General features: G+C 39.6%; 2 protein-coding genes across 3 annotated transcripts; one reads left to right on the top strand and one right to left on the bottom strand.

Moving 5' to 3' along the window:
• The first annotated feature begins 745 nt into the window (after nucleotides 1-745).
• LOC100261036 (PI-PLC X domain-containing protein At5g67130) lies at nucleotides 746-4,019 on the top strand. The gene is made up of 8 exons (XM_002277886.5): nucleotides 746-1,243; nucleotides 1,330-1,452; nucleotides 1,547-1,666; nucleotides 2,186-2,284; nucleotides 2,379-2,682; nucleotides 2,766-2,989; nucleotides 3,124-3,210; nucleotides 3,669-4,019. The coding sequence occupies exons 1-8, from the start codon at nucleotides 1,157-1,159 to the stop codon at nucleotides 3,855-3,857; spliced, it is 1,233 nt and encodes a 410-aa protein (XP_002277922.2). The 5' UTR covers nucleotides 746-1,156; the 3' UTR covers nucleotides 3,858-4,019.
• Nucleotides 4,020-6,960: 2,941 nt separating this feature from the next.
• On the bottom strand, nucleotides 6,961-10,244 carry LOC100254248 (probable serine/threonine-protein kinase At1g01540). Of its 2 annotated transcripts, none has more exons than XM_059738686.1 (7): nucleotides 9,368-10,244; nucleotides 9,025-9,129; nucleotides 8,716-8,838; nucleotides 8,457-8,627; nucleotides 8,241-8,370; nucleotides 7,909-8,118; nucleotides 6,961-7,317 (listed from the first exon to the last, which is right to left on the bottom strand). In XM_059738686.1, exons 1-7 carry the CDS (start codon nucleotides 9,988-9,990, stop codon nucleotides 7,285-7,287), a joined length of 1,395 nt encoding a protein of 464 aa, XP_059594669.1. In that variant the 5' UTR covers nucleotides 9,991-10,244; the 3' UTR covers nucleotides 6,961-7,284. The 2 variants fall into 2 exon arrangements, with proteins under 2 accessions (XP_059594669.1, XP_010652807.1); XM_010654505.3 differs by having other exon boundaries at nucleotides 6,961-7,325; nucleotides 9,368-10,159.
• Between the last annotated feature and the right edge of the window lie 246 nt (nucleotides 10,245-10,490).

Raw genomic sequence — 10,490 nt, 5'->3', positions numbered from 1 at the left:
TGTGTTACATCCTCGAACTTCTGATTTACTTCTTCAATGTCAACATTCTCTTGCTTTTAAGACTCTCTAAGTTTTTATTCGAAAGTTCCTTTGGGTATGCTGATACCATGACCCAACTCATCGAGCCCATTATGAATGGCTATAAACCCTCTCTTAAGCCCACTCAATGCACTAGTTGATTGCTTGAATTTGGGCCAAGTAATGTGAGCTGAAGTGGGCTGAATACAACAAGAAGGGAATAAGCTAAACTGTTATACGAAAAGCATAGATCATTTGATAGAACAAATTAAGCTATTAATTTAATCCATAAATTTAAACTTTTCCCATGTCTAAAATTGAGTGGGTAGTAGGAGAGAGAAGGGAAATGAGGGGTGCGCCCAGGGCTCGAGTACATGGAGAAAAGGTTGAACTTTCGGTATCAAAAGAATGGAAGAAATGTAGGGCACCTCCCTTTAGAAAACCCCGTCAAAGAAAGCTGCAAATACATGGTAATACTCTTTTTTGGCTTCTCTCAATTACTTGTATAAGACGAAGTCTCAAGGTCAAGTTCAGCTTATTCTTAAAGCAACCTTGCCCCTTTTTGTCCCTTAAACTTTTCCCACATGGCGAAGACTCATGATTCAAAAGTTTTCTTTGTACACACAAAAGAAATAATAAAAAATAAAACATAAATCTATACATTTTTTTCCTATCTTACCCAACCTACAAGCGGAAGTGTATAAGTTGAGAATAAAAATTTTGAACACTTGATCATCAGATCATGTATGATTGGGTGGCGCTTTCTGAGAATGGCCCAATAAGGAAATATGCCGCTGTTTGGAAGTTTCTCCCCCTCCTTACTAACCCTCTAGAAGCCTAGTTGACCCTGCTAATTTTCATTGGTATTGCAGGTATAATGTGACGTATATATTTGAAGGGAATCATTTTTTAAGATTTAATGGGAGCATTCATGTTTGGAAAATTCTTATGATGGCAAGATCCAACCGCTACCTGACGCAAAATTCTACCTAAAAGGCTAAGTCTTCGTCAAATCCCAACCTCCAATCTCCATACGCATATGCAATATGACAAATCAAAACCATCTCAGTTTAAAGCCACACCTTAACAGCACCCACCAACATACCCATCTCTGTCCTCAAGGCTCCAAATTCAGAGGATGATGAAGACATGCAATCTTCATTACCCAATCTTGGGTCTGTTCATCATTTTTGGTCTCTTTGTGGGCTTTTCTTCAAGTCTCGAGGTTTTTGCCTTTTTCTTCTTTATATCAATTTCTGTCATCTTTGTTTTTGTTCTTTTTTCACTGCCCCTTTCTCGCTTCTTTTACAGATCGGAGAGACCTGCAATGGCGGCTCCACTTGTGACGCCGGTCTGACGTGCCAGACCTGCTCCGCCAACGGAAACACGCGACCCAGATGCACTCGGATTCAACCAGTGAATGCCACGTCGAAGGTACCCCTGCTCCTACATGGGTTTCCTGTTTGGTTGCCGAGAAAATCAGACGCAGAACTTGGATGATGTTTTTGGTTGTGTGAATTGTGATTAGGTTAAAGGTCTGGCATTCAACAAGTACGCATGGTTGACAACCCACAATTCCTTCGCAAGGACAGGCGAGTCATCTGTTGGTCCGGCCAACCAGGAAGATTCCGTCACGAACCAGCTTCAGGTGAGTTTTCGATTCCGATATTTCGGTTTCCTGTTCTGGACACTCGCATGTAATAAGCGATTTACTATTTTGTCCTTCGATTTCCTTTTTCCCACTAACCAAACACTCTCTGATTCCGCCACGTCGCATGCGCCCCGGTTGGGCAAAGGCGATTTCATCATGGTTGTCGTGTAAAGTTCCGTGTGATTTGACCAAAGTACCCTCAAATACCAAGCCCCCCAATACTGAGAAAAAAATCTTAAAGTAAAACAAATTTAAATTAAAAACCCCTTTGTTTTTTAAATCACAACTTGCTGCGATTGATCATTGCACTTTTTTTTCTCCCTCCTCCTTTGTAGGGTATGATCAGCACTTTATGTATATAACTTTTGACTGATTCAAAGAACATTTCTTACTGCTTTTTGTTTGACATTAGAGCCTAAAAGTTCAGGATTGATATATTTGAAATTTCTCCTGTTGAAACAAAAATAAAATAAAATAAAAACAGTAGAGAACTTATTTCAATGTGTGGTACTGTAGAATGGGGTTCGAGGGCTAATGCTGGATATGTATGACTTCAACGATGACATCTGGTTATGTCATTCCTTTGGTGGCACCTGTTACAACTTCACTGCATTTGTAAGTCTCTTCAATTTTCCGCGGACTTGCATTTTTGTTTGTGGGTGATTTTCTGTTTGGATTTATGGTGTGCCAACTTTCTTTTTTCCATCAGCAACCTGCTATCAATGTGCTGAAAGAGATTCAAGCGTTTTTGGAGGCAAACCCATCAGAGATTGTCACCATTTTCATTGAGGATTATGTGACATCCTCTCAGGGTTTAACCAAGGTTTTTAATGCTTCTGGGCTGAGTAAGTACTGGTTTCCAGTGTCTCGGATGCCCAATAATGGTGATGACTGGCCAACCGTGGATGATATGGCACAGCAGAATCAGCGCTTAGTGGTCTTTACCTCTAAAAAGTCCAAGGAGGCTTCAGAGGGGATTGCTTATGAGTGGAGTTACGTGGTGGAAAACCAATGTGAGTCCTTGGAAGTGCTTGTGTTGGCTTGAATTGTCGGTGTTTGAAGATTTTCCTCCAACTTAATTTGATGCAAAATGCAGATGGAGATGATGGGATGATAGCAGGTTCATGTCCAAACCGGGCAGAATCATCTCCCATGAACACAAAAACAAGGTCACTGATTATCCAGAACTACTTTCCTGATAACCCCAACTCAACAGAAGCCTGTGCGGATAATTCAGCTCCATTAACCAGCATGATGAAGACCTGCTATGAAGCAGCTGGCAACCGATGGCCAAACTTCATTGCTGTTGATTTCTACCAGGTATGAACTTACCTGCATCTTTACAAATTACAGCCTCTCAACAAAGTCAATAAGTCTGGAGACATAATAATATGGTTTGGGACGAGAAACAGAACTAAAAATTATTTGCTTAATTCATTGATGTGTTGCTGCAGAGGAGTGATGGCGGCGGTGCCCCAGAAGCTGTAGATGAAGCAAATGGTCAGCTCACTTGTGGATGTACCAGCATTTCCTACTGCAAGGTCTGGCTCTGTTACTCTTTTTACCATGTTTACTTTACCATAGACAATTAACAAACAATATATCGATTAAATGGGGTTGGAATCAGTCTATATTGGTTTCCTATGGGTAAGAACGCGTACAATTTTTAGATTGGAGAGTAGGTCAAATGACAAATTAAAAAACGATGTAGTTTGTTGACTGACCATTTCAAAAAGGATTCAGGGCCAAGTTAAATATTAAAAACCATGAGGCAGTTAGTTGACTAAGGCAGTGTTCATACCTCAGCAGAATACCTAATGCTTAATCATAACACCTATACCTTTTATCATAAAGGAAATACAAATTGTAACACCTAAACCATTTTCTAGCTATTAAACATTACAATTACAAGGGTGGATTAATCTGAAAGGATACATGAGGAGCAGTTCAAAGATTATTAAGATGTTAGGCTTTAACCTAACATATGTCTTATGTGTAGGAAAATGCAACATTTGGTTCATGTGATGTTCCTGTGCTTTCTCCACCTCCCCCAGCATCGATTTCGCCTAGTACCGATGTCCCCAACACCTCCAACGATTCCAGCACTTCTCATCTGGATGCCAATCTGCTCCAAGCCCGATGGATGTTGGGGACAATGCTGGCTGCAATTCTGTTACTGTGGTTATAATTGCTCCCAATTTGGTTAGTTTTCATTCCTTCCAATTTTTGAACTACACGGAAATGTCTTCAGGTGAAATTGATTGTTCATGTGGATTTGGTTTTTTTGGGGCCTTGTATTTTAGAAGATGAGAAATGTTATAATAAAAAATAGATTGACATTCGGCCAAAAGTTGTTGATTTCATTGGATTTTGATTTGGTTTATTTCCAGTCTGTTCTTGGCCATTAGATGCCAGTTTTAGCTTCTTTTTCTAATCTTCTCAATGAAAAAAAAAATACTATTGGAATGCTGGGACTTTGCATTTCCCATAAGAAACCAATACTTTCAAAGTGTTCAAATGAAAGGAGATACCCAATAAGGGAGTTATCTAACTTGGCCAATATTTTTAAGCTATCATCATCCCAAGTTCAATTGGTTGCTATGCTCTCAAGTAATTTTGGTCCAAAAGCCACCATTTTGTCTTTGACCATATAAATTTCCATGCACCAATGTGACACTTAAACAACATCAAGGATCTAGAACCTTATGCTGAGCTATATATATATATGTAAGTTCAAGACATTTGCATATATGGGTGTGACACCCTGCTGCACATAGGCATCTAAGCTCTGATTTTCATTCTGCTGTATTTAGAACTTAACCACTGCCTTCGGCACACTTAACTTGATGTCTGTGCTGCAAACAGACAAAAATTTCTATGCTGCCGTGTCCATTGCACAATGGACTCCATTGATGAATTGAAAATAACGACAATGGGCCTTGCGGCCTGCAGAAAGAGATAACAAAGGGATTAAATCTGCATATAAAGAAGCTATCTTTGTCAGTAAGCTGTATTTCATAGTTAGGCACAAGTCCAAGACCCACCTTCCCAATGACTTGCGATGAAAGAATAGAATGCCTATTATCCATGTCAATCATAGCAGAAATATTCCCATGACAAACCCAGGATGCTTTTTTTCGCCAAATACTCCACAATCATCAGCAACACGGCATGCTCCACAATGCCCAGATGCTTGGCTCTAAACCAGCAGAAGAGATGGGTGAAGTGCTTGCAGAAATGGAAGCAAAGAGGATAAACCCAATCTAACTGTCCTGACATGTGCATTATTGTGGTGGCAGAGCAGGCAGGGGACCCCATGTAAGTAGGCTAACAACCTCAATCAAAACGATTGCTCATCTCCATGTGCCTTTGCTTAGAGCCAATTCCCTTTTCCTTTTCTCAAATGCATGTGGGTTGTCATAAATGTGCCCAAAAATGATAATTGATGCAGTTTGGTTCCCAGCTAATGTCTCATCTTGATGGTTATTGACCTAAAATATGAATGGTTGTTCTCGAGCTTGGATTCAATCATTTGTCTCAAATTCAAGAGGGGGGTGTCTAGCCGCCTTAGAGAATCGGGAGTTTAAAAGAAGAGCCGCGTTATAGCCTCTGTTTTGGATAACAAAAGACAATGATTATGGAGGAAAAAAAAAATCATTTGAAAGAAATATCAATTCTTTTAATTAAGCTATGGTAGAAGCAAGGGAAAAAAGAGAGAGAAAAAAGTACAATGAAGAATCATTAGGATATTTTGCACATTTTGAATATACGGGAAATGGAGAAAGATTAAGGCTTTAATGACATCATAAAAAGTTTGAGGAGAATGGCAGAGAAAAACGAAGGAAAAAAAATAAAAAAGTTTTACACCGAAAACTTTTGATTCATCAACTTTTAATTTAATTTTTTGAAGAATTAAAAAATGTAGGAAGTTTTTTAATAATTTTTGCTTTCTTTTAAATTTTCCATGGTAAATGGAACAAGAGAATACCAGATTAAAGGAAAATTTATTTGTTTCATATTTAAGTTTATTTTACTTTCCCATCTTCCTTTTCTTTTCCCTTTCCTTTTCTTTTCCTTTTTTTTTTTTTTATATATATATAATTTTGATATCATCTCATTTTACAAATTTAGGAACCAATGGATCCTTGTTGAAGGTAAAGATAAATTCAGCCGAAACCTTAGCCTTCAGGGATGATGGGACTGATGTGAAGCTTTCCCCAAAAGAACTGGGATCAGAGAAATTACTCACCCTTCTACAGTAGTAACAGATAGCCATTTCTACCAAAAATGTAGGTGAGCATCACCATCATGCCCTATATGCGCAGCACTGATTTAATGCTATATTTGATTGATGAGTTGTTTGCTTAAACTCCAACTGACCTGAATGGAAGAATGCAGTCAACAGCTGAAACAAAAGGTTAGTTGTATTTGGTAGAGGCCAAATTGAAATCCATAAAAAATCCAAGCCTTTCAATAAAGGCAGTTGTGAGCTTTCCTTCTCTTTTCCTCCTCAGAAGAGGACAGCCAAAACCCAGATGATAAAAACACCTGCTTCGGACTTTCCCTCGAGGGAAGGCCCAACTAACTTATTAATGGAGGGTTTGATGATTCCAAACCAGTAGACATCCCCAGCTGTCAAGCTTTTCGAGTCAACAATTGGGACTCCCTACTCCCATTGAGAATGGACAAATGACCCATGTTACTGGAGGGACCCCCATTTATGATCCAACTGCACCTAATTAGTGAAAAAAATTTCAAGTTTTGCCTATTTATAAAACGGTGTTTGTTCTCTAAGTTTGGCTACTCAAACATGTGAGTTTCAGGTGGGATGCAATCAGATTGGGGTAAAATTTTACCTATCTTTTCATGATTTTATAGAGTAGTTCTCTAGATTGTTTGTAATGAAGAACATCCAAAAGCTAACTAGCTTTGTTTTATAGCTTTGTTTTATATGTTGGCTTACTCATCCACTTGCTTTGTTTTTTTCCATTGATCAGTTTGGATTTACCACTCATTTCAAACATGAAGTCATGAATCTGGTTGTGAATAAAGTGTAATTGGAAAGGCTTGCATGTTCAGACAACAAAAAAGAAGCATCCAAGGACTCTTTTAGACCCCAAAAGAAGCATCCAAGGGCCCTTTTAGACCTCAATATCTAGAAGTAGATTACAACAGAGATATGATGATCTTCCATTTAACAATATTGGAGTTTTGCAATAATATAAGTTGTTTAATATACAAGGTAAACCTCATACTCAAAACCTCTCTTGGAGAGGAAACCATTTGAGATGTAAACTAAATCATTTATGATAAATTATGTAAAATGTGGAACTACAAGATACAGAAGCGACAAATAATATAGATCAACATTCGTGAAAGCCACATATACCGGTAAAACTAAAATGGTACTTGCTTTAGTCAGCTTCTAGATGGAGAGACAAGCAATATAAGATATCCAATTCACCTAGTAAACGAGCTCTGCAAATTTTCACTGCTTTTCTGCTTGGCTTTCTTCTTGTCTCCACCTTTGTCTATTGGCATGAGCCCCACTTTCATACCCACTACTATCCCCTGATTCTGTGACTCGCTTCTCCATCAATCCATTCCTTGGGCTGTCACGATGTGCACGTACTGAATCTCTCCCTGCTCTACGATCCTAATATAAAACCATAGCATCACGAGTTAATGAAACAGAGAACGATAGCATTAAAGAGGGGTAATGTGGGGAAAATTCTAGTATTCTTTAGCAACAGAAGGGATGCAGTGGATCACATCTAAGGCTTGATTATGGAGAGAGATGTTCTTTGCACCTAGTCACTAACTTGCTACATTTTCCTATCCAAGCTCATTAACAAAGCAGCAAGTAGGAGAGTAATGCCAGCAAGTTCACTTTGTGGAGAAATGAACATCATCCAGTGGAAAACGGGAAAGTGGTTAGTTGTAGATTTGTAGTAATGTAACTAACAATAACCTTTTGGAAATTTTCTCAGAAAATAATAGTTCCAAATTTTATGAAATTTTTTCTCCCATTGGAAGTTCAAAGTTAATGCACTAGGACCCCATTCCCCATTTTGAAAAAAAGAACAATGAATCATATCTTCATACTCCTAACTCAAATTGTCTGGAGCTTATTGTCTAATATTTTGTTAGCATTTGTTGGTTAAATGTAATTTGTTAGTAGTCCACATGTGCCTAAGTGCCATATTTGACTTAAATTTAAAGTAGAAATGGATGCATACATCTCTGAAGGGGGATTCTTCAGCTTCAAGCATATGTATAACATGACCCATTTTTGGCCGCTTCTGTGAGTTTGGATCAACACAGCGCAGAGCTACGAGAAGAGCCCGCTTCAAGGCCCTTGAAGTCGGCTTCTCAGGTATCTTTGGATCCAAAACTCCCTCTGGATTCCTGCTGGTAACCATCCTCTTAAGCCAGTCAACTAAGTTCACCTGAAAATTCCTGATTTGTGAGTAAAAGCAATGGGGAAGACCAAACATAAAAAAGGACAATCTTCAGCATTTTACATAACTAAATCATCACCAAGAAACGATCCAAGTAGTTTAGGGCATACCTCTTCTGGAGGGCGGCTATAGTCGACTGGATTCCTCCCAGAAATTATTTCCATGATAAGAATCCCAAAACTATACACATCACTTCTTTCATTCAACATGCCTGTACTTGCATATTCAGGAGCTACATAGCTACAAAAACAGAAACAAATAGTCACCACCTCTTCTTCACAGGAGAGAAGGGAAGGGGAAGAGGGAAGGAGAAAGATCATACATACCCAAATGTTCCCATCACTCGGGTTGTTACATAGCTGTGCTCTGAGCCAAGGAGCTTGGCAAGGCCAAAGTCTGAAACCTTGGGATTCCACTGCTTATCAAGTAAAATGTTGCTCGATTTTATATCACGGTGAACAACTTTGGGTTCAAGTCCCTCATGAAGATAAGTTAACCTGCATTTTCAGTTCAGTTCTGATCAACAGAGCAACACAACAGATAAGGGGTAACGGCTTAGGTAGCCCAATTTGATTTGAATTATACCCTTTTGCAGTTCCCAGGATTATATTCATTCGAATCTCCCAAGTAAGAGGACTTCGAGGCCCTACATCACCATGAAGCCACTGCTCCAAATTCCCATTATTTACATACTCATACACAAGCATCCTACAACAGATTGAAACAAGGATAGGACATCATCAGCATATCTGTTGAAGATATCATGTATAAGGCCAGCCAGGAAAAAAAAATTAAACAACACAAAATCATTTTCAATGGGGAATTAATAAGATATTCTTGTTTGCAGTTCAAATACAATCAAGCAGGATTAAGCAATAGACAATAACAAAGTACCTATGAGCTCCTTCCGCACAGTAACCAAGCAATCTCACTAAATTTTTATGTCGAACTCGTCCAATTGCTTCTACTTCAACCTTAAACTCCTTCTCAGCTTGTCCCCTGACAGATTACACCATATAATCTATTGACTGGTCCTTTGGTATATAAATGGTAAAAGATTTAAAATGACACACAGATTAATTCAACTTAGACCACAATCATCAGTCCATTAATCCCAAGCTTGATTCTATAGAATACTAAATTGATAGCTGCCAATCAAATCTAAAAAATTTGTCTGATGAAAACAGATAGAATCGAAATAAAATAACTGAATAGAATAGTAGTAGCAAGAAAGCACCTATTATTGAGCAAGTTCTTGACAGCAACCTGTGTGTTATCCTCCAAGACACCATGGTAAACAATCCCATACCCACCTTCCCCAATAACGTGGTCGTCGGCAAACGCATTCGTGGAAGCCTCGAGCTCTCTCAAGGTATACCAATGGCCCCACCCCAAATGCGAAACTTCGGGAGCAACTATGGAGGCCTGTTCAACTGCCCGAGCCTCCCCACTCACTACGCGCTCGGGGTAAGAAATTCTATGGTCCTTTCCAAGCTCGATGTGAATCCTGTGAACCCCACCTGGACTTTCCTCTCCCGGTGGAAGAAGCAATGCCTGCCCTTCTATTCCGGCCAATTGATCCGATTCGGGAAATGGGTCGGCCTGAATCTGGCTTCGGTGGCCATGGTCAATTCTGATTTCCTGGATCTCTTTGGACACAGCTGGGATCGTGGGCTTCTGAGACGGCCTGATTTTGGAAGAGTTGTTCCGTTTTGATGTGAGCCAGAGCGAGATTAGGAAGAGAAGAAGCACAAAGGCAGCTCCGACACAAACACCCAAAACCACCCACAAGCGAAGACCAAATATGGAAGTGGGTTTGGAGAGCTGATCGTTCATGAGCGTAGTTCTGTGATCGGACATTGATACTGATCTCTGGAAGGAAAACCCACAATTGGATTCACACACATTGGATGAATAAATCAATGCGCAGACAAGCCCATATATACAGGCAACAAGCTAGTGATTGGTGAAGAATTAAGAGCAACGGAAGCAAAGTGAGTGAGAAGACGAGAGTGATCAAGAAAGTAGCAGCTGTCATGATGGGACTCCTTGAATAGGATGACCCCCACTTTGTGGGTCACCCTCCAAGGGGCTCCACTTTCAGCCTCCACATTGTTTTCCATCCGGGCGGGTCTAAGAAAATAAAAACCAAAATATTTAGCCACGTGGCAGCGGGAGAGAAGCCGACCTTCGATGCCCAGTAAAAGAACTGTACCTTCCGCCTATCTTTTCTTGACACGTGGAGATTGGACAATGGGATGTTTACGGCATCCAATCATCTGCTGAAACATGGCATAGTGGGAATTCTGTAGCCAACAACAGCGGTTTCGTCTTTATTCAATTGTTTTCCCCATTTGTAG

This window comes from Vitis vinifera, chromosome 7 (assembly GCF_030704535.1).
Source record: "Vitis vinifera cultivar Pinot Noir 40024 chromosome 7, ASM3070453v1".
Lineage (NCBI taxonomy): Eukaryota > Viridiplantae > Streptophyta > Magnoliopsida > Vitales > Vitaceae > Vitis > Vitis vinifera.
The sequence above is the reverse complement of the archived record's forward strand: the minus strand, read 5'-3'. Positions and strand labels throughout refer to the sequence as shown.

What these genes read in the sequence shown, in the direction of transcription:
- LOC100254248 (XM_010654505.3), bottom strand. Translation starts at nt 9,990, where the DNA reads ATGTCCGATCACAGAACTACGCTCATGAACGATCAGCTCTCCAAACCC. An exon ending in CGAGTGATGGGAACATTTGG is followed by an intron (nt 8,371 to 8,456) that starts GTATGTATGATC and finishes CTGTTTTTGTAG; the next exon opens with CTATGTAGCTCCTGAATATG. An exon ending in AAGAATCCCCCTTCAGAGAT is followed by an intron (nt 7,326 to 7,908) that starts GTATGCATCCAT and finishes GTTTTATATTAG; the next exon opens with GATCGTAGAGCAGGGAGAGA.
- LOC100261036 (XM_002277886.5), top strand. Translation starts at nt 1,157, where the DNA reads ATGATGAAGACATGCAATCTTCATTACCCAATCTTGGGTCTGTTCATC. An exon ending in CCGTCACGAACCAGCTTCAG is followed by an intron (nt 1,667 to 2,185) that starts GTGAGTTTTCGA and finishes GTGGTACTGTAG; the next exon opens with AATGGGGTTCGAGGGCTAAT. An exon ending in TTACGTGGTGGAAAACCAAT is followed by an intron (nt 2,683 to 2,765) that starts GTGAGTCCTTGG and finishes TGCAAAATGCAG; the next exon opens with ATGGAGATGATGGGATGATA.